The sequence below is a fragment of the Eucyclogobius newberryi genome, unplaced genomic scaffold, assembly GCF_026437365.1.
Source record: "Eucyclogobius newberryi isolate DKJ021-1_F unplaced genomic scaffold, fEucNew1.0.hap1 SCAF_238, whole genome shotgun sequence".
Taxonomy (NCBI): domain Eukaryota; kingdom Metazoa; phylum Chordata; class Actinopteri; order Gobiiformes; family Gobiidae; genus Eucyclogobius; species Eucyclogobius newberryi.
Window position 1 is genome coordinate 25925 of NW_027315877.1, and position 23815 is coordinate 49739.

Below are 23815 nucleotides of genomic sequence, written 5' to 3' on the forward strand. Positions count from 1 at the left end.
AATTATCGCATCAAACTGCATATCTTTTGTCGTTAATTCCCAGTGACTTAGTTAATGTCTAAGCTGCTCACAGTAGAGTGGATTTGTGTCAATATAGCTCATGCTGAAAGCTGCTCCTTCAGGATATTAAATGACCTCCATAAACGCGAGCAGCCTCCAACACGGTTTAATACGATTCGCTGCACAAACAACAGAGGTGTAGTGTTCCAGAGGGAGGGGCCGGTCCTGTGGTGTACGAGACGCCGTACGAGACGCCGTCCACGACCCCGTCCACGACCCCGTCCACGACCCCGTCCACGACCCCGTCCACGACCCCGTCCACGACCCCGTCCACAACCCCGTGCATTTTACTCGATGATAAACACTCAGCCGCACGTTTACGGATAAATCAGAACACACACCAGACTCATTTGTGATATTTATAAGGTATATTATTTTATTATACAGTGTATTTTTAAATTGTTCAGATACATTTTTAATGTATTTGTTGAGATTTTAAAGCATTTTAAAATGCAATTCAAAGTGCTTTACTGACATTAAAAATACAATAAAATCACAATACTATATAAAACCACTTTTAAAGCGTGAATAGTCAAAAGCATAAAATTCAGAGAAAGTGCACCCAAATTTGACTTGTAAGCACAACCAAACAGTAGCTTTGAGCCGGGATTTAAACGGCCAAAGTAGATTATGTAATGCTCTCTATAGAAGGACTGTACAACTGCAAAACGCAAAACCTCATATTGTGTGACCAGGATTGTCTCGTGGAGCCTAAATTTGGGGTTCAAATCCCACTCACAACCTGAGCAGTAGATCCACTGACCCACAGGTGCAAAATATTGTACTTAATGTATTGTGTGGTTATTTGCAATAAAGCCATTTGAGTGCCAATTGGAGGCAGAAAAGAGCTATATAAACGGGACAGTTTACCTAAGTTTATTCTGTCAACACAATATGATTTGATTTTATTATTTTGGAACATCACACTCTGCATGACATCACGGTTACACCATATGGCAAACTAATTCTCATCTCCTTTGTGCAGTTTGACACATGCAGCTGGAGTTGTTGGCGCTCTCACTGGTTTACCCGTCGGTGTTGGATGTGTAAACACGTGGATGTGGTGTCGCGCTGTGTCCATGTGCTCGGGGCTTTACGGCTCGGTGCCAATGCTAACGATGCCGGCTGGTGCCTTTCCAAAACTGTAGCGCTAAAACAGATCAATGCCGGGCCGCAGCTGTTTGCGCAGGGCATCGATCTCCGAGCGGCCGTTTACCCAGGGACGCCGACTTTTGGCTGACCTATCGCTTTTGTTTTTGCTTTTGTTTTGTTTTTTGTCGCAGTGATTTTATTCATCACTAAGTAGAAGGTGAATAAGATATGTCAAAGTTACAACCTCATGCCACAAGGAGACTGTAAATACCAAACAAATCCTCTTGTACCAGCTGTATCATGCCGACATTGTGCCCTTTGGCTAAACAAAGGGATTTGACATGAGTAAAAGCCAAAATGATCTGCATATAATTCAGTTTCATACAGAGAATAAAAGAGCCAAAGTCTTGTTTCTATATTGTGCAATAGATGTATTTAAAACATATTTTTAGTGAACATCGGATTAACATATTTCTATATTCAAGTCCAGTTATTATTAGGGTAATGAGTCTTTTTGTTTTAGCCTATTTTACTGTAAAGGAAATTGCACACAATTCTATCTCTCTGGCCCTCAAACTTCATCCCATTTCTTTTCAAGCAAATGAAAGGTTAAGTATGCATTTGTTTTGTGTTTCAGATCTGCCTGTGGAGTACAACCCCTCGGACCACCCCAGGGCCAGCACCATCTTCCTCAGCAAATCCCAGAATGACGGTGAGCCCCTTCACATGTGCTGTTCCAGGGGAGTAGAGACGGTCATACGAGGCCCTGAGCTGCCTGCTGTACAAATGACAATTTAAACATGCTCTTGAGTACCTTTTAGTTTGGCATTTCATGTGTAAGAACTAAAAAGAAAAGTTCATAACGATCAAAATGACATTTGAATCTCTGCTGTTTCCCACTTTGGCACCATCTACTGGCTGCAGAGGGAATTACACACAGTTTAAGATGGACATAGATCAGAGCACGTTTCAAGCTGGCCTCTCACTTCCTGTTCTCAAACGCAGTTGTACTGATTGTGATTAGACGAGGAAATTCATATTCTGGCAATGATTTTCCGGACTTTAAAAACGGCAGAAAGCGTCCGCTGAGCCACGTCACAGATCGAGGAGATTCAGAACAAAATTTTTTGATGCTCAGAGGGGAGAGGATTTTCCAACCAGGATTGATCAAACATGTTCAAACGGGGTCAAAAGTTCAAAATGTCAGTTTTACCTAATATGCGTCCTCTAATGTGTGTGTTTGGTTCCCAGGTAATCTAGCACTTTTTCAAATCAGTAATTGTATTTACTTTTAATTTGAGTTAAGCCCCAGGTCAGAAGGATCCTGCTCTCGGCTCCTAAGCACAGGCAGTGACCGGAGCGAGTGCATGTGTAGTTTAGTGTAGTTAATTGTGTTTTTCCAAGAGCTATTGCAAAAAATAAGATTAGATCTAATGTTTGTCTTGGTTTGTGTTGACATTGTGCCGCAGTTAGCTTAATGTAGTCAAATATTTGTTTTAAATCTTAAAATAGACTTCTGTAACTTACTTTCTTGATTCTGTGTTGAAAGTCAGTCAAAAGCCAGGCAGTTCTTTATAAAGTTATTTTGTGGGATGTGTCGTATTAGTTCAGACAAAATCCACACACAAAGACAAGTTGCTCAGCTTTATTTTCCCTGGCAGTGGAATGGAACAGTGAGGAGGATAAATGACTTCAATATCATGCTCTGGATTCGGTGGGAAAACTCGCCCGACCTATTTTCTCAACAACACAGCATTGATTTAAATACAAGCTCTATTTTGAGAGCTTTTCTTACATCAAAGTCATTGAATTCTCCAACAGTTTTCATGTTGATTATGTAAATGCCCTAAACGAACATTGAAAGAAACATGTACTTGTGTTTTTGTAGTGCCAGTTCCCAACAAACGAGGTAAGCGTCGTGTCTGTGCTCCGTAAGGAAATGGTTTTAAATGTGCAATAATGTCATAATAACAGTATCAGTCTCGTTTATGTCTGTGTATTAATGGCGTCTGGAGCTGAATTATATTGTAGTGTTTATTGTCTTCTACTGCAGCTACTGTTGTGTTTGGGTCATGAACAGTAAAGGAATGTTGGACTGAAAGTAAATGATCATTCTTACATATATTTAATGCATTTATTATTTTATTTTAGCGTAGGATTTTCTTATGTTGAAAAATCTATACATTTTCTCTTATTTTTTTATTTTTTTTATCTTCAAATTATTGTTATGTTTATATTTGTCTCTATTTTTCATAGTTTTGTCGCCAATGATTGTGTATTGCACTTCAATCCTTTACCGTCGATGTATTCAACCCATAATTGTGCTTGGATGCTTGTCATGTTAGATAATAGATGCAATATGTTTGCTTATTAACAAAATGCCTTACTTTTTAATGTGCATAAAATAAATATTTGAGGTTTTTTTAAAATAAGATTATGACTTCCTTTGTTTTAGACCGATTGTTGTTTATTAGTGGATTTCAGACTCTTTAAACAAAAAAATCTTTAACTCTTGATAATGTTTAATATATATAATGTACTTGTATTCAGTGATTTATTCTTTCATGTATTTGAGTCTATGGCTAATCTACCCATATTTGCATGAGCATTTTAAATTTCTTTTGCGAATTAATGTAACAATACAAATATTTCAAAACTATTCCGATACGCAATTGGCTCAATACTTGATATGGATTTCAATACCACAATGATCCTTTTTTACATGACTACACTGTCATTTTCAACACAAAATAATAGTACTTTCTTTTTGCGACCTTTTCCCTACATGTGGCTCAAGGTCATTCTAAGACTGTTCAGGAAAGGTCACATTTTGTCATGTGTGTTTGTATTGTACAGGTGAGCAATATATAACAAATTAGATCATATTTGTGAATGTTGTTTTGATGAAATGCTAATTTGAATATAGTTAATTGTTTACAGCAACAACAAAAAAGATACAAAAGTGCTCATCATTTTTTTAAAAATCGTATCTTCTAAACTTTCAAATAAGAGTATAAGTTAATATTTCTGTTAATTTTACAAACAAGTTAACATTTTTCTGATCAATAAACCTCAACTAATTATTAAATTTAACACACTTATGTTCGATCGCAAAAAAGTTTAAAACATTTTAATTTGGTCTATATATATGTACAGTATAGTATAGATACTTTTTCAAATGAGTTTGTAGTTTTGACAATAGTTTTAACACACGCACACGCACACGCTCACGCTCACGCACACGCTCACGCACACGCTCACGCACACGCACGCTCTCACGCTCACACTCACGCACCCGCTCACGCACCCGCTCACGCACACGCTCACGCACACGCTCACGCACACGCACGCTCTCACGCTCACACTCACGCACCCGCTCACGCACACGCTCACGCACACGCATGCTCTCACGCTCACACTCACGCACCCGCTCACGCTCACGCACACGCTCACGCACGCTCTCACGCACGCTCTCACGCACCCGCTCACGCACACGCTCACGCACACGCTCACGCACACGCACGCTCTCACGCTCACACTCACGCACCCGCTCACGCACCCGCTCACGCACACGCTCACGCACACGCACGCTCTCACGCTCACGCACACGCTCACGCACACGCTCACGCACACGCACGCTCTCACGCTCACACTCACGCACCCGCTCACGCTCACGCACACGCTCACGCACGCTCTCACGCACGCTCTCACGCACCCGCTCACGCACACGCTCACGCACACGCTCACGCACACGCACACGCACGCTCTCACGCTCACACTCACGCACCCGCTCACGCACACGCTCACGCACACGCACGCTCTCACGCTCACGCACACGCTCACGCACACGCTCACGCACACGCACGCTCTCACGCTCACACTCACGCACCCGCTCACGCTCACGCACACGCTCACGCACGCTCTCACGCACGCTCTCACGCTCACACTCACGCACCCGCTCACGCTCACGCACACGCTCACGCACGCTCTCACGCACGCTCTCACGCACACGCTCACGCACACGCTCACGCACACGCTCACGCACGTGTACTTGTTGCTTTTGTGTCTCGCACCAAGTCTGCTTTTCTATGTTTAGGCCAGAACAGTCTTTTCTGTAACTGAGTGAACAGTGACTGGGAGAGACTGGGAGCAGTGGAGAAATGCTGCCCCCTGTCTGTGAGGGTAGAACACTGCATTCAACTTTACTGACTATAATGTGAATCTTGTGTTTTTTAGTTCGGGAAAAGCGCAAGAGCCTTTACATCAACCATGTAAGTAAACAGAACAGAACATGCATTTAAATCTATATGAAAATGTGTTGTTAATGACTTTGTACTTTTTTACTAGTTTACACATATTACGGAAAGTAAGGTAATGTTGATATATAAAAAATCCCCGTTCATTTTTTATTTTATTGTTTCAACATTTTATAGGTGTGTTTTTTTTATGTTTAAGTGTGTTTTAATCACATTTGTGGTGTTGTTTGGTTTGGATAAGACCGGTAATATATAGAATAAATAAATAAAATGTTAGTTTTCAAATACAAATACATATATATATTATATAAATGTATTTGTATTTGAAAACTAACTTTCCAAGCATGATCAAAATAAGAGAATTATCATAAGCAAATATGTCTTTTTATAGTTTTTTTTCTTCACTCTCTAATGATTTATTCAGAGTTATTTATGTTTTACACAAGTTATACATTAAAGGCGCGCTATGTAATTTTTCTGGTGCATGTCTCTCACCAATTAGACAAGTTACATAATGAAATAAATACTGCAATTAATGACATACTACGAAACATGACAAAGCGATGGCATCACCTTGGAGACAAGCAGGTGGCTCACTCACACAACTGAGATATTGACCACAGAGAAGTGTTGTCGTGACACCAACATTTCAAACTCGACTTCGATACTTTATATTGATTACAACACCAGAATGATACAAAAGTATTATCATTTTCAACACAAAATAATTGCACCGGTACTTTATTTCTGTTACTCTGTTACTCTGTGGTCTTATACTAGTTCTGATTAAGCTCAAAATCATTCAGGAAAGGTCCAATTTGGTCTTGTTTATGTGATTTTTGTATTTTTTGTATTTATTTTTTTAGTATTAATGGGGATAACTGATGATCTAGTTCAATACTAGTTTTTGGACTCATCGTTTGAGTGTTTTGAAACAGGAGTTTAAAATATGCTCATTTGCAAAGTTTTAAGCATGATTTGACTTGAAATAGCCTTTTGTCCGTCACTTTCTTGACTGGTAACCCCAATGTCCTTCACTGTAATTGAATTCTCGCATGAATAACACCCACAAAGAGGACAAATGTACTTAGCAGGGGCTCACATGTAGCTGCACACACACGCACACGTACACACGCACACGCACACGCACACGCACACGCACACGTAGACACCGTGATATAACCTGCCTGTGTGTTACTGTTTCCATGCAGCAGCACCTTGGGCCCGTCATGCGCAAGTACAGCTCCTGCTCCACCATCTTCCTGGACGACTGCACCGTGAGCCAGCCCAACCTCAAGTACACTATCAAATGGTAACGCGCACACATTACACACACACACACACATTACACACACACACACACACACACACACACACATTACACACACACACACACATTACACACACACACACATTACACACACCCACACACACATTACACACACACACACATTACACACACACACACATTACACACACACACACACACACATTACACACACACACACACACACACACACACACACACATTACACACACACACACACATTACACACACACACACACACACACACACACACACACACATTACAAACACACATTACACACACATTACACACATTACACACATTACACACACATTACACACACACACACACACATTACACACACATTACACACACACGCACGCGCGCGCGCGCTCTCACTCTCTCTCACACTCTCACACACGTTAAATGTATTTCTTTTGGTTTAATACTACTCCTCTTGTATTTACAGTGTCTCTCTCGCAATATATTACCACATAAAGAACAGGTAAGGAGAGACTCTTGGATTTATTTATTTTCTGGATAGATTAATTGATTCATTATTTTATTTATTTAATGTAACAGGCCTGTCACGATAAGACGATCAATTTATCATTCAATAAATGATAGATGTGTTACTTTTTTCCTGTACTATCATAAGATTTGAGCTGTAGACGGTCAAAAAATGAATAAAAAGCTTGAATTTAAACTTACTATAGTGTTTAATTCTGCTATTTATATTTATTGAAAATTGTATTTTAACATTAATGTACATTTTAAAATAATTGTGGGGTTAATCCTGCTTTAAGTAGTTAGGTTCTTTGTATCAGTGCATAAATGAGTTTCAATATTGTTTATCGTCTATTTTCTTCAGAAATATATTGAACTTCAAAAACTATTATCGTGACAGGCCCTCATGTAAGACTTTCATTAGCACACAAAGAACAGGTGAAGTCACATGACAGGATACCTACAAATCTCATGATCCTGTGACGATATGTTATTTCGGTCAGATTGTCGGAAGTTCTTTTTAATTAAAAACAGCTCTATTCCCAAACAGACACCCACCCACTCCTATTGGTCAGAAGTGTGACGTCGATTGGCCTTAGTTACCTCATTAAAGGCATTATAAACAAACCAATACTAGTGTGTGAATCATAATGGAATCTAAACATGACATTGTACAACTTAAATGGCCAATATTATCCTAAACTGATATTTGTTGTCGTGTTCTGTATCGTCGTTTCCTGGAGTGTTGTTATGTTTCATTCACACACATTTCAGTCGGCCTGGATTTTTAAAGCTCAAAACTCTGGTATGTCAGCGCTGTGTTTCTTATCCATGCAGCAAATGCTTTATAATTAGATGCAAACGGGGCACAGCGGTCTCATTTTCACCCCAAGAGCTGTTTTTTTACTTTTTACTAAATATCTGTACTGGGGCATAACAATTTTATCTTTATTTTATGCAAAACCGTTAATGTACAGTCTTTTAATTCCAACCAGGTCAAATAAACTTTTTTTTGTGTCTTTTTTTATAAATCTTTTTTACAGAGAAGTTAACGGAAGAATGTTATTAGAGATTTTTGATGAGAAACAGCATCCACTCACGGTAAGGCATTCCGCTTTATATTTTGTACAATCTATAAATGAACAGTAGATCATATTTTGCACAAGATTTCCAGAAAATTTTGATTAAACTTAATATTCTGGTGTTTAATGCAACTGGCATTATTAATCATATTTCTCTTATTTGTCAGAAGACTGAGCTCCCTCCCGACTACGACAAGCAAGACCCGGAACAGAAGCAGATCTACCGTTTCGTCAGGACTCTGTTTAGTGCGGCGCAGCTGACCGCAGAGTGCGCCATCGTCACTTTGGTGAGTGCGGAGCTGCAGCGAGTGTAGTGACTGTAGGGGGCAGTGCTGAGTCATGGCGCGGTTATTACCCTTTCAAAGTATAGTGAGCCAAGTAGAGCCTCATCTTGCAACGTCGTGTTTTATCTTTGCACCCGAATCCTCGACGACGTCTCGTTTTGTGCCACAGGTGTATTTGGAACGACTTCTGACGTACGCGGAGATCGACATCTGCCCCGCCAACTGGAAGAGAATCGTGCTGGGAGCCATCCTCTTGGCCTCCAAAGTGTGGGACGACCAGGCGGTGTGGAACGTGGACTACTGCCAAATCCTCAAGGACATCACCGTGGAGGACATGTAAGTCACGGGACAATTTGTATTTCAGATTTCATAAACACGGTCTATCAGTGTCCCCGGAAACGAGATAAAACGTCTTTTTTAGTGATAACGATCAGAAAGCAGAGTGAGCCTTACAGGAGTCTACAAACCCTACCTTTCATTTGAAACTATTTTTATTTGTAGATTACTTCAATATGAGAAAGATTTTTATTTGATATATAAAAGTTATTCATTATTTTGTTTTTCATGAGATGGTAGGAAGGCAGTATTACTTGAAAAAGGTAAAAAAAAATAAACGGTAACAATAAGCCAATTGTTAAAATTGAAATTTCCTCCTGATTGTTGGTATTTAACCTTAAATAATACAGAACATTTTAATCTGTAATTTTAATAAACTAAATGATGTATATTAGATCATGTCTTTGGAGTCAGGTTAAAGCTTTATGTTTAAATAGACCCCAAACCCAATGCGTGTGTTCGGGTTGTTCTCACATACTTCCTGTACTCGTGTCGGAGGGGCAGGATCACGGGACGTTTACGATACGATGCAGTAAATATACATAAAATCAAGGAAGGTGCTGGGGAATACTTCGGTCTTGGATACTTTGTGATATTTCAGTGAGAGGGAGCAGCCAGAGGTCAGCGTGAAAGAGATGCTCAGATAAATACTCGAGGAGACTAGGAACGAAAGCTCATTTTACAGCAGCAGTGACGGCGAGTGTTCCGGTGATGTCATTACACACAAAACTAACTGTGCATTTCCACGTTTCATGAGTCAAAGCTTATCCTCTTTCATTTGGCAGAGAAGCCGTTACACTTTGCTCCAGTTAGAGTCCTCTATCTGCAATATATCTTTCTTTAGGTATGACATGATAATGGTATCATCTGACCTGTTAAGCTCAATGTGGTTACTAGGTAAATACTCTTTTATCTGATTTTGATAGTATAAAAATGCTCTTATTTAGGCTTAAGGTTTAAAATTATAGAATGACATTTTCAACACAAAATAATAGTACTTTGTGTGCTAATTCCGCTCACGATCATTCTCATGTATATATTTAAAAAACATTTATTTATTTTTTAAGTTTAACAGAATAGACAGGACCAGAGAGCGAAATAAAAAAATCAACTGAAAAAGAAAAGAAACAGTCATGACACAGATGCATTAAAATAAATGTTCCATATGGTCCAAAGTTGGTCAGATGTGTCCATGTCCAAATTAAGTTTGAATGTCAGTTTTTCCATTTGTCTGATGTCTGTGACTTTGTCAGGCCAGTCTTTGATCATGGTGATGTTTGTGTTATTTCTAACCAAAAGAACTCTCCAAAGGTATCCATCTATTGTGTCCACAGCAGGAGTTTTGAGTAGAAGTTCTGAAATAGTAAATTTATGTCAAAAACTGTGCATTGTTAATTTCAGTCCAATATTACTGAATAACAGGACAGTCCCATAACAACAGGTGATCATTTTAATCCTGCTCCGCTCTGCTAGAATGCCTATATTTGGTTTATTTTGAGTTTATAGCATAGTGTAGGACACATGGTTTACAATTATGACATATTTACATACCCCTACCAACAAACAGGAGCACAAACAAGTTTTCATGCAATTGCACATATACATTTGAATGTATTTGAATATAAATATTAGTTAATATTGGGTATAATTAATGCCAAAGTATTGATTTTGGCAGCTTTCTCAGTCCAACGATCGGCTTTGACATTCCAGCATTGACCAAATGCAATGCTTGCAAATGAATCTTCACTCCGTAACCCAAAGACAGCACTGCACTCATAGATTAGGTAGTATTTTTCTTAAAATCATTGTTAGATATTATTTTCATTGTGCTGTCCGGCGGTGGAGTGGTTAAGGCAGCCGCACATATGCCAAGACTACATGTGCAGCCGGCCGCAGCGTCGTGACATTTGCTGCATGTCCTCCCTTCTCTCTCATCCCAATTTCACGCTAAACTGTCCAGTCTAATGAAGCCTTCGGGCCTGTGGATACTCCGGATTCAAAGAAATTGGCATCTTCCTCGGAATAAAAATATGATGGTCTCAAATTACTCATTTCAAACATGTCCTTTGTACACTACCATACATTGTCGACTTAAAACCACTTTAAAAGATTACAAACTCAACCAATTTGAACTAGCACCTGTTTGTGAGTTGCTTGGAAAGTTTGCTCGATGCTTGACTCGGGCGTCTGAAACCTCCTCTTGCAAAGGCACGACGGAAGAAGCGGTTGAAGAAGCGACATCGTTACTCGACGTTCTGCGTGGAGCTGCGGATGGAGCGTTCTAATTTTAGCCCGTCTGTTGCTGCTGCCTCTTAAGTGTGCGTGGGCGTGGTACAAAAGCAAAGGGGAGATGGGACGGCACAAGACTGGAGAGGGATCGGAGGGATCAAAGTGCTGTTAATGCCATGGATCAGAGGAGTAAACACAAGGCAGTTCTCGACAAGAGCAGCACAGAGGAGGAGGATTATCCCAGTCCCGGGTCTTGGATTGCCATTTCCTCTGGTGTAATGGAAAGGTTAGGTTGGATAAGCTCGCTGGATGTCTGGAGAAAGGAGGTGCAGGGGTGAAAAGGGTTAAGATGAGACTGATTTGTTGGCGTCGATGAGAGAAAGTCGAATGTTCCTGTTCCTGCTTCTTCTATTATATTATCAGCACTTCTATATCACTACAATCTTATGTTCACTATTCGCAACTATTTAGACGGTGTCTACTTAAGTGCAAGGGTAAAGTACTATGAATTGTACCCCATAAGTACCTTTTCCAAGTAATTAGTTCATAATACATGTTCATAATACAAAATTCAACCAAAAATCAACATAAAAAGTGTGTACTCAAACTTATTAGCATTTTGTTGTTTTATCTAGAGCAGAGCTAGTCAACTTAAGTTTCCTGAGGACAGTGGTCTCTCTTACAGTATGTGTAAGAGAGTATGTGCCATCACTTTTCATTCTAATAATATAACCACAACTGCTAGATTAGGTTATTGTGAATACGGGCCATAAGCTGACTAGGCCTCATCTATAGGTTATAGTTGACATGCTATAAATATTTCTAACTTTGTGTTCCCTTCTGTGTCAGGAACGAGCTGGAGCGTCAGTTCTGGGAGCTCCTACAGTTTAACATAAACGTCCCGTCTAGTGTTTACGCCAAGTACTACTTTGACCTGCGCTCTCTGGCCGAGGCCAACAACCTGAGCGTCCCCCTGGAGCCACTCAGCCGGGACAAGGCCCAGAAGCTGGAGGTGAGGCTCTAAATCTGTCACCAGCATTTCCACAGTCAGAATCCTTTCACTTTAATCTGCCCCATTCCACCTGGAAGACTTGATGCACACCCACACACTTGTCCCCTCCCACTTCTCCAATTGGCTAGCCTCCATTAAACTCTAGTAAGAGTAAGTGACAGGTGGATTTGACCAATCACAGTGAAGCACATTCAGAATAAGCAGATGGCTGTAGTTGTACATGAATCATTCTAAATCAGAATGTGATCTTGGGTCTACGACTGGCACGGTCCTCACACATAACCCCTGTGTTAAAGGTGCTTTTGTCACCATAAAGACAATATTTCTATGCTGAGAATATTCCACAGCATCTTATCCATCTCCATGGAGACCAGTAATTGCCTAAGTGGAGCGATAAGTGACAGATCAAATCTGAGAGTCAACTTCATTGTGAGAAAGCATTGTTTTTCATGGGACGTTTGAGAAGTACAAACTTCTGGGATGAAGTTGGAATGGTCATTATTGACTCTTCTTTACCTCCATTTCCAGGCTATCTCCCGACTATGTGATGGTACGAACTTCAAGAAGTTATCCAAGAAGAAGTCAATGAGCGCGGACAACCTGACTGTGGTGCGGTGGTGTCCGGCCATTATTTCCTAACACTGAGACTGGAACTGTGAGCTGTGAGCTGTGGGACTGTACAGTCTGCTCACAGGAGCCGCACTAACTGATTGCACTGGACCAAAATGGCGGCGAACTCATCTGGAAGCCAATGGAAGTACAACTGAGATTTTAAATGTGAAAAAACACAGTTCAACTGTGTACATTCCTGTGTTATTTTTGTCTTTTTTTAAAGAAGACATTATGTTTTTGTCTGCTATAGTTATAATCTGTGACACCGGAGGATCATTATTTTTCTATTTATTTTAATTGATTGAAAAGTCAGCTGAAGTCCGCTTGAAAACTGCAACATTGATTTCCTCCTGCTCCTTTTTCGGGTGCATCATCCCGACAAACCCCTGCTGGGCCCGAGCAGGCGAGCAGAGGAGTGGGGCTTTCATGTGCCAAAATGATAAGTAGATGCTGCCAAATCCTACATGAATCACAGTTTAAGAAAAGAAAACCGAGCAGTGGGCGTATCTGAGGGGTCGGTGAAAACGGTGAAAACAGTAATGTCAAGAGCAATGGCATCTTGAATGTAGGAGAATAAAGATGACTCAAACGTGCCTGAATGACTCAACTATAATAACATTGTATTAAAAGCTCTTAAAAGTGCTTTTTGCAAGATTTTCCGGACTGCTAAACGTTACATTCCAACTGCAGTGTCATAACTTAACTTTGTTGTTGTCGCTCTAATTCAGTGTTTAAAACGTTTTTTACATCATACACATAATTAAAAGCAATACTCGCGTTGCTTCATATTCAACCAATGCAGAGGGACTATTTAACATGGAAGGAGACAAAGATAATGGGACCTCGCTGTGTGTCCAGTGTTTTCTTGTTCACTGCCATTGTCCTGACCTCCGGTGCCTGTCGAGATCTTAGACGTCGCCCTCTTGTGGTCTGAAAAAACAGAACAAACACTTTTTTTGGTCAACTTTTGATACTGTTCTTCCAATTCCTAAACGGCACAAAAATATGAATCTTTCCAAACCTCTAACGACATGTATGTTCAGGGTTTGTATGTTGCTATTGCATTGCTTACAAAAAGATAGATTGTATTATGTTTTCTACAATGTAAATACAGCATCTCTTAATATGTTACCATTAAAAAAAAAAAAAAAAAGTCATGTTAGAATATTTATATTTGTTTTTATTGTACAGCAGTGTGAAGAATCGAATGGGAAACACCACTTTGTTGCAGTGCATTTCATGTTTCATTTGGTAGAAGAAATTCCCGTAATTTGTATGTGAAAATGTTCAATTTCCTGGTTCTTTATTTGTTTTTCCTTCTCCTCAAACTAATATTTCTATGAAGAATCCAGTCAAGTCTGTTTGTGGCTGATTGCACAGGAATGAGAACAGTTAGCGAAGTAAAACATTTTTGGATGATTTAAACACCAGAGCAAAAGTGAAATGTGTAGCATGGGCTTAATCAAACTGATTTCAGAATACACGTTTTTGATTTGAGTTGTTTATGTTTGGTTACAATTAATCTAAAGTATATTACCATGTTCATTAAGAAAATATTATCTAAGGTTAAACCAAAGCAAGTTCTGATTTCTACATTATGGTAAATTCATGTATCTAAAATGTCCTTTTACTGTATGTTTTTGCTGTATGGACTTATTTTCTTTTAATCATAAAGATTGTCATTAAAATAATAGCTTTTGCATTGGTTTTCCATAGACTACATTTAGAAATCTTGCTACTTCTGTTTTGCAGTTCTATAGTAAAACAAAAAAAAGTAGTCTTTATTATATTTACAGCACATTTCATTTGTATTCTCATTTCACAATTCCAATGTACTTTTTGTCATCCATCTTCTTCATCTGATTCAGTTTCCTGTTTTTAGTCGGTGATATTTGAGAACTTATTTTTGAATTGTTAATTGCCAGAGTGCTAGATTTTCATCACTCTGAAACCCACTGTTGAAAACAAATCCATTTTAAATTCCAGAATGGAGGCAACTGTTGGCAAAAGTCAGGATTTGAATGGAAAAACTGGGATTAACATCAGAATATCAGAACTAAAATATTAAACAAAATAAATAAAACATATATAATGTAACTGATGTCAAACCTTTGTTTAAAGAAAAGTACAAATGTATTTAATTATCTGTATATTTAACAGAAGATTGTGACCGGAAAGAATAAGATTTTAGGTTTTACTCTCGCTCCGTCGTGCATGGAGCCAAACTCAAGCAGAACCGTGCAATCAGATGTGTTTATTTCCCTAATTTCCATGTGAAACAAAGGAGCTCATTGGACTCATCAATTCTGCAGAACTCCGTGAGGTTTTTCAGTCCCTGTTATATTTTTTTCTAATCTTTTTCTCCTCGTGTTTGTTTTGATCGTGACGGAGCGCGCTTGTCCCTGATTGGCTAATCCACCTGTCAATCACATCCATTGGGAACTCAGAGATGAACAGTTTCAATTCTATGTAATAGAAAAGAAAACTGCACTAAACTGAAAATGGTTTCTATTGTTTAATTTTTGTTATAGACTTAAAACCGTTAATGTTCAGATCTTAATCTAAATCCTTCACCTTTGCCTCCATTGTGTAATTGTGAACATTCTGACATGATTTGAAATGCTCTGTTACACTCTTATTTGTTTAGAAATTGTCAATGCCTTAATAGCTTTTCTACAATCAACCTGCCTTTGTAACATTTTGTCTTTACGTTTGGAGCAATAGTGTTATGAATGATTGTTGGATTGTTTCAGAAATTACATATTATATTTATTGTATCAAAGCCCATTTTCTAAAACTCCCTTTGCAATCATCTGGAAATAGCAACCATCATCTCACGTTTCAAGGTAGATCAGATTTTCATGTTCCAGTTTTGCCAAACCATTTGTAATTTAAAAATACTCTTTTTCAAAAGCAATGTTGAAGAATAAAAATGTCAATCTTTGAAGTACACTTGACTATTATTTGCGTTTTACATTGTTCAAGGGTCATGGGGGGAAAAATGGGAGATTAATAATATTTCAACTGTATTTCTGGGAGATATGCAAACTTTGAATATAATATAATTTTGATGGACATAATATCGTCATCAACCTTTTGATAAAATGAAAAATGGCTAAATGCATCCGAAACATAGTTGTCACAAGTCTATGTTGTCTTTTATTACATGTTGTGGTTTTTATCTTGCATACTTATTCTGCGGGTGAAATGAGGACTGAAACTATTTAAATGAAGTGGAAAAACTCTTTGATATTGATGAAGGCAAGATTGGCACTGAAATTATTAGAATATAGTGAAAGATGTATGAACACAACTTAAAGTGTTCAGTTCAGTTGATAAAGTTGGCTTCAGACGTTGTCTTCAAAAATAAATAAAACATTTCCAAAATGAGCAGATGTCTGTTGAAAATAACAAAATTAGAGTTTTTAGGAAATTCAATTGATAAAAAAGTGATACTAGTTTAAACATTTTTTTTGTCTTTTTAAGTTAAATTAGAATAAATGTTGATTTCAGGAGCAGAATTAAGTCCTTTCTGCTCAGCCTCTCAAAAAAGTAAACCTTAATGTGAAGGGCACTTTTATCTTCCTGTTTATGTCAAATTGATCTTTCAGAAAGTTGTTAAAGTGTTAGGAAAACCAGACGGAAAGAACATTTTCATGTTATTGTTGTTTTTGTTATGTTAACACTGGTAATTGCACATTTGAAATGGTGACATCACTATGGTTAAAACAATCTGTAGTTCCAACTGTTACTTGGAGTGGGCTTAGCTGGGTCAGGAGGCTTGTTGTTCTCCTGAAGGACGACCAGTGGCACCAAAATATCCGTGCAATGCCAGGAGGGCGACGTGCCTCTCCGAGTGGGACAAGAATAGCTCCACAATGGGCCTCACTCGTGTCTTCTGTTGTCTCAGGACTGGCAGTGTTTGAGCCGGGACAGAAGAGGTGAGACACTTCTCCCAGGGGTTCTCTGCACTCACTCAAATGGCTAATGCTTTACAGAAGAAGGCTGCGAATGGCCAGGAGAAGGCTGGATCCTGTAAAGTTCACAGCGCCATGTGAATCTGCAGGAGTCGGCGTAAAGTGGATGTAAGATTTCTGTTTCATTGGCGTTGGACCTGAGCTAGAATGGCAGAGGTGGGATCAAGTGTGTCAGAGGTCATCTTCATCTCGGTCAACCAGAGCATCACAATGATGGGTAAGGTTTGTCAACATATACAGAGGGCAGGAAAGGATTTAAACATTTTGATAAAGTAACACAATGTATTGTTATGGAGCCCTGACCTGCCTTTTGTTCTGTGGTGGTTTATCTCAGAAAACAGTTTTACAGAAGTGACAAAACAAACCAGAAACTTGACTACATACAAAAATGTACTGTAAATATATATGGGTAAATTAAATGACATTACGGTAGTTAAAGGTCACCTCTGCATAATAGTTGCACTCATTCTATTTTTTTATCGAATCCAACTTTATTTGTAAACTCTTAAAAACAACCGTAAAGCAAAGTGCTGAACACTTGGGTCTTCGGCCCACAGAAACTAAAAGAAGGTGTTAGCAGTCACCTTCAGTCTCTTACTCTAAAACCTGCAAATCAAGTGTGAAATTTAGGAGTAATAATGGTTTCAGATTTGAACTTTAGCGGCCACATCAAATCTATAACATCAGCAGCTTTTTATCATCTAAAAAACATTGCCATAATCAAAAATATAGTGTCTAAACCAGATTTGGAGAGACTTATCCATGTGTTTGTCTCCAGTAGATTAGACTGTAACGGCTGCTCACTGGCCTCTCCAAACGAGCTGTAAAACAGCTGCAGTACATCCAGAACACTGCTGCTCGGGTCCTGACCAGAACCAGGAAGTACCATCACATTAGTCCTGTTCTCAGGTCTCTGCACTGCCCCCTGTGGCTCAGAGAAGAGACTTTAAAGCAGCTCTGCTTGTGTACAAGTCTCTGCATGGCCTAGCACCAAAGTACATCTTGGATATGTTAGTGCCATATGAACCATCTCGGACTCTGAGGGTCTCAGGGACCGGCCTCCTGCTGGTGCCAGAGTCAGGACTAAACATGGACCGGCCTCCTGCTGGTGCCAGAGTCAGGACTAAACATGGACCGGCCTCCTGCCGGTGCCAGAGTCAGGACTAAACATGGACCGGCCTCCTGCTGGTGCCAGAGTCAGGACTAAACATGGTCCGGCCTCCTGCTGGTGCCAGAGTCAGGACTAAACATGGACCGGCCTCCTGCTGGTGCCAGAGTCAGGACTAAACATGGACCGGCCTCCTGCTGGTGCCAGAGTCAGGACTAAACATGGACCGGCCTCCTGCTGGTGCCAGAGTCAGGACTAAACATGGACCGGCCTCCTGCTGGTGCCAGAGTCAGGACTAAACATGGACCGGCCTCCTGCTGGTGCCAGAGTCAGGACTAAACATGGACCGGCCTCCTGCTGGTGCCAGAGTCAGGACTAAACATGGACCGGCCTCCTGCTAGTGCCAGAGTCAGGACTAAACATGGACCGGCCTCCTGCTGGTGCCAGAGTCAGGACTAAACATGGACCGGCCTCCTGCCGGTGCCAGAGTCAGGACTAAACATGGACCGGCCTCCTGCTGGTGCCCAGAGTCAGGACAAAACATGGACCGGCCTCCTGCCGGTGCCAGAGTCAGGACTAAACATGGACCGGCCTCCTGCTGGTGCCAGAGTCAGGACTAAACATGGTCCGGCCTCCTGCTGGTGCCAGAGTCAGGACTAAACATGGACCGGCCTCCTGCTGGTGCCAGAGTCAGGACTAAACATGGACCGGCCTCCTGCTGGTGCCCAGAGTCAGGACTAAACATGGGCCGGCCTCCTGCTGGTGCCAGAGTCAGGACTAAACATGGACCGGCCTCCTGCTGGTGCCAGAGTCAGGACTAAACATGGACCGGCCTCCTGCTGGTGCCAGAGTCAGGACTAAACATGGACCGGCCTCCTGCTGGTGCCAGAGTCAGGACTAAACATGGACCGGCCTCCTGCTGGTGCCCAGAGTCAGGACTAAACATGGACCGGCCTCCTGCTGGTGCCAGAGTCAGGACTAAACATGGTCCGGCCTCCTGCTGGTGCCAGAGTCAGGACTAAACATGGACCGGCCTCCTGCTGGTGCCAGAGTCAGGACTAAACACGGACCGGCCTCCTGCTGGTGCCAGAGTCAGGACTAAACATGGACCGGCCTCCTGCTGGTGCCAGAGTCAGGACTAAACATGGACCGGCCTCCTGCTGGTGCCAGAGTCAGGACTAAACATGGACCGGCCTCCTGCTGGTGCCAGAGTCAGGACTAAACATGGACCGGCCTCCTGCTGGTGCCAGAGTCAGGACTAAACATGGACCGGCCTCCTGCTGGTGCCAGAGTCAGGACTAAACATGGACCGGCCTCCTGCTGGTGCCAGAGTCAGGACTAAACATGGACCGGCCTCCTGCTGGTGCCAGAGTCAGGACTAAACATGGACCGGCCTCCTGCTGGTGCCAGAGTCAGGACTAAACATGGACCGGTCTCAACAATGTAATTTATATTACATTGATTTCAATATGTTTTTACTGTTGTAAAGCACTTTGAGTTCCTCGCTCGACAAATAAAACTTTGAGCACACAAATGAGCACAAGACAATGTACAACAACAGAACAATAAAAAACTTAAATTAAATTTGAGCCATATGCTCGTTCTGTTACTATCAGCCTCATTCTCTTTTGTTGAAGATGCACAGTTAAGTTTAGTTCTTATTCTTTGGGTACTTGACATTTGGAGGTGTAACGCCTTTTTCTGTCCTGCAGCTTTGAAGACAAATACAAAAGTGATTTCAGAGAAGGCTTTCCTTCATTTTAACGACTCCTGTCACACCGCAGGACATTCAACAACAATGTGCCATGTTAAAAATATAATAAATTAATTGATACATTTATAGTGCTAGTTTATTTCTTATAAACAGTCCATGTTTAATGATCATTTTTAACAATTGTACTGCGACAAGTTGGCCACTGTCCAGGGTGTACCCCGCCTAAGGCCCGAAGTCACTGGGATAGGCTCCAGTCACCCGCGACCCCGAAAGGGAACAAACGGTAGAAAATGGATGGATGGATGGATGGATGTACTGTATTTTTCAGCTGTCACACCATCAGACTGACACATGTTCAACGTTTTTCATCAAAGTAGGATTTATTTTGCTCTTTATCTTAAACCCTGAAGCCCAGAGCTTGTCCTGCCGCAGAAATGAAAGATGAGCTCCTTCTGTTCAGCTTTTTGTGTAACTGTCTTTTTAAATATGTGTTTTTTCATGTCACACGGCAGGACATCTTCTGGATTACCGCATTACACTCCATTTCATTTTACTGTGGGGGTCCCAAATCGGTTGTATGGTTATTATCGGGGTCCTGGCCTAGAAAGTCTGGAAACCCCTGTATGTGTAATCTATAGAAGACATCTTTGTGCACCGCTGAGTAGACATTTGGTTTAGAAAGTAAATAAGTGCAAAATAATGAATGTCACGTCACGTACCCAGTTTTACATGAATCGCAAACTACTATGCACAAATATCTATGAGTAAATGAGGTGAAACAAACTTACAAAAACTAGAGCCTGGATCATGGACCAATGTAAAGTGCTTTGCGAAGACTGTATCTGCAATATAGCTGTTAAATCATGTCGCACATGTGCAATTTGTTCATTTATCCTCAAACCGATACACCTCTCCTTTTAGGGAAGGCCTGGCTGATCGTGATGCTCTTCCTCCGCGTCTTCCTCCTCCTCCTCGCCGGTTTCCCCCTGTACCAGGACGAGCAGGAGCGCTTCGTCTGCAACACCATCCAGCCCGGCTGCGCTAACGTGTGCTACGACATCTTCTCGCCCATCTCCCTCTTCCGCTTCTGGCTGGTGCAGCTCATCACCCTTTGCCTGCCCATAACTATGTTCATCATTTACGTGGTGCACAAAGTCACCAACGCGCTCCAAGTCGACCACAAAACCTACGAACTCGACATGCAACAACTGAACACCAAATTTATCACAGCCTATTTCTTGCATCTTCTATTCCGGATGTTATTGGAGGCGGGGTTTGGAGCGGCGCACTACTACCTCTTCGGGTTTTACATTCCAAGGAGGTTTTTGTGCCAGAATCCGCCTTGCACCACCCAAGTCGACTGCTACATCTCTAGACCGACGGAAAAGACCGTTATGCTAAACTTCATGCTAGGCGTTGGAGCGTTTTCCATTTTCCTCAACGTTTTGGATTTCTTTTGCGCCGTTAAGAGGTCCGTGAAACATAACACAAAAAAGAAAGTCTTCGTAGAGAGGATTTACGAAGAAGACTGCATCATATCAAATTCTTCCAAAACAAAAGAGCCCAATGCGACAGAGGTTGAACATTTTCGCAAGCGCCACGGAAGCAAAGGCTCCAGAGGAGGAGATCCAGCAGCCAAGTTTCACTCTGAATCTCGTCCGTGCTCGCCAGGAATTCCGGCCAGCAACACCAACGGAAACAACGGGTATTCCGCCAATCAGGAAGATGTTTTGGAAAGACAAGGAAGTGACGTGGCTCTATGTCCGCCGGGAACGCCCAGGTCCATCCGTGTTAGCAAGCGCGGCCGGCTCAAACCGCCGCCTCCTCCACGACGGGATCTTCCAGGAGATGCACCTGCTCCACTTCTGGACGGTTCCAACAGAGGGAATCACAGAACTTTGGTGGAGCTAAAGACGGGATCGGACGCACAGCCAAATGATGAGGAGAAGAGGTCAGAGTGGGTGTGACTTTGACAACTTGTTCGTGGGTTGAATTGAATAATGGTTGATATTGTTGGATATTGTTATCTCCAGCTGACGTTCTTCACTTCCTGTGGGGAAACCTGTTGGAGCAGTGGATGATCGCGCTGCTGCACTTTCCAGACTTTGAGCCAGTGTTGAGGTCCAGCTGAAGGAATGTCCTACAGGCAGTGTTGGGAAGAAACTGAATACATAATCGGAATACTCATTTTGAGTAAAGTACATTTATTCAGATGAACTGTACTATGGTATAGGATTTGATTGTGTAATTTATGCTTTAAAATGCACAGAATTCCAAGTTTGCTATTTACTAATTGGTAATTAAATAAAAAAAGGCTACATTTTGAAGCAGGTAGCAGTATTATTTAACTAAATGCAACATTTTAAGTATTTGTCCTATCACTGTCATCTGGGAATCAGACCGTTGACCTTCCTGTTGTTAAGCAATTGTACTACCAACTATACCAGGAAGTAGCCCGTACCGATAGCAGAGGCCTTTTTTTGCAGTTTTTTTTTTATATTTAAGTATGTCAAATCATTGTTGTAAAATGAAATACCTTTTACCTTCGTTTTCATTTACTAACAAGTAAAGACTAGTTTTTTAATCTGTCAAACAATTGTCACAATGAAGATCCCTTTATAATTATAATTTACAAACTATTTTCTATCTGTCAAATGAAATGCGAGTCATGAACAAGATGTTCAAACTTGACTTGAGAAATCATGCAAGTTACTATAATTGTACTTTTTCTTTGAGTACTTTTTTGGCTCGTCTACCCACCTGCTAAATTTGCCTCGACGTCCCGTCATTCACGTGGGCTTGAGGTTGTAGTCTGCGACACAAAATGGCAGGAATCTTAGTCATGTCCACTGTTGCATCCAAACAAAACGAGTGTTCTATAAAGGGAACACTGGACCCTCTGAAGTGTCCTTGGGCTAACCGCAGCCTTAAGGAAACATGGCACCTGTTGGTTCTGTTAGCATGCCTCCCCACAATATCTGAGTGCTTAGACAAAGACGAGCCTTGACCTGTGCTATATCTGCCACAGTCTGTCCATCCTGCTTTGTGAGCTCTCAAAGGTTAAAGGTTAAATCTAGGGTCTCTTTTGCCAAATATTTGTGCAGTGGGTTTTCTCAGCTTTAATCCGCTTTACTATGTGGCTTCCACATCTGTGTAGAGTTACATCCTTTTTATTTGGAAATGTTTTTTTTAATGCTGCTAATGCTAGCATGTTGTTTAGCTAACCAGGTCCAATATATGGAGATGTAGTATTCAAGCATTGGATGTATGTAACTAACAACTGGGAAAGGCAAGTTTGCCTGGTGTTTGCTGATCGTGCACCATGTAGTAAAGTAAAGCACCGGAGAAGTGAGCGTGCACATTTATACAGTCAGCTGATCACGACTCACGTGGTTCATGGGGGGTTTGGGGTGAATGCAGAGCGGTGCGTGTGAACAGAACTGGAAACAGAACTAAATGTAGTGCACACTGGGACCTCTGCACAGAGAGAGCACTGACATGTGTGAAAACATGCCTCCTATTAGCACACTCTGATTAGCCCTCTAGTTGTCTTTGTTTTGGTCTAGGCCTAAGGATGGAGTAGTAAATGGATGACAGATTGTACATTAGACCACCATATCTGATCAGAGAATGTCTAAAGACAACAGTGGGCGGGGATAGGGGGAATGTGTCCTTTGAATGAATGAATTTAAGCTTCTCACACCTTTTTTCCAATGCTTTTATTTTTTATGTTTTAACTGCAAATGGCAAATAAACTGAAATAGACATTTTCCAAGCAATCGGAAGTGAGAGGGAGTGAACTCAGAAACAATCTGCATCTACATTAATTAATCCACAGGGAGACTAAATAATTAATGAGTCAAATATTTACATCTTTAAAACATTCTTTCGTTAAGCAAAGAGAGAAATTATAGCCTTCAGGTTGAGCGAGTTCTGAGACAAGTTGAAATCAAGAATTTGTTTTAAACATATTTGGCTGCGTCTGAACGTCCACACTCGTCCCCTGACCCCTCGTTCACTACACAGTCCTGCACTCTTCAGCAGACTCTACACTCAGTCACAGAGCCATTCAGACACTAAGCTCAACACTTTCTCCTTCTCGTCTGAGTGAAAAAAATATATTTACGAAGTATTTATTATTCAAATCCGTCTGGCACACACATATTTATGGACCAATAATCACCATAAAAGTCATGGGTCTCACACTTTTTGCCTGTGATCGTGACTCAAGCTAACGTA

At 41.0% G+C, this 23815-nt stretch overlaps 2 protein-coding genes across 10 annotated transcripts in view; both read left to right on the forward strand.

Annotated features, from left to right (window-relative positions):
* The window catches only part of LOC140372491 (cyclin-Y-like), a 38415-nt gene extending 25344 nt beyond the window's left edge, over nt 1-13071 (forward strand). Inside the window, exons 2-12 of one of the 9 annotated variants that reach the window (XM_072459592.1) lie at nt 1790-1864; nt 3041-3061; nt 5389-5423; nt 5500-5523; nt 6620-6720; nt 7185-7220; nt 8266-8323; nt 8475-8591; nt 8758-8924; nt 12003-12165; nt 12694-13071. In XM_072459592.1, coding sequence (XP_072315693.1) covers nt 1790-1864; nt 3041-3061; nt 5389-5423; nt 5500-5523; nt 6620-6720; nt 7185-7220; nt 8266-8323; nt 8475-8591; nt 8758-8924; nt 12003-12165; nt 12694-12804 — 908 coding nt within the window. In that variant the 3' untranslated portion in view covers nt 12805-13071. Of the gene's footprint in view, nt 1-1789; nt 1865-3040; nt 3062-5388; nt 5424-5499; nt 5524-6619; nt 6721-7184; nt 7221-8265; nt 8324-8471; nt 8592-8757; nt 8925-12002; nt 12166-12693 lie in introns of all 9 variants that reach the window. The other 8 variants (XM_072459591.1, XM_072459590.1, XM_072459594.1 and 5 more) reach the window with 8 other exon arrangements.
* A 3480-nt stretch (nt 13072-16551) lies between these two features.
* Nucleotides 16552-21636, forward strand: LOC140372490 (gap junction beta-2 protein-like). Its single transcript, XM_072459589.1, has 2 exons — nt 16552-16976; nt 20503-21636. Exons 1-2 carry the CDS (start codon nt 16902-16904, stop codon nt 21541-21543), a joined length of 1116 nt encoding a protein of 371 aa, XP_072315690.1. The 5' UTR covers nt 16552-16901; the 3' UTR covers nt 21544-21636.
* Nucleotides 21637-23815: the final 2179 nt, after the last annotated feature.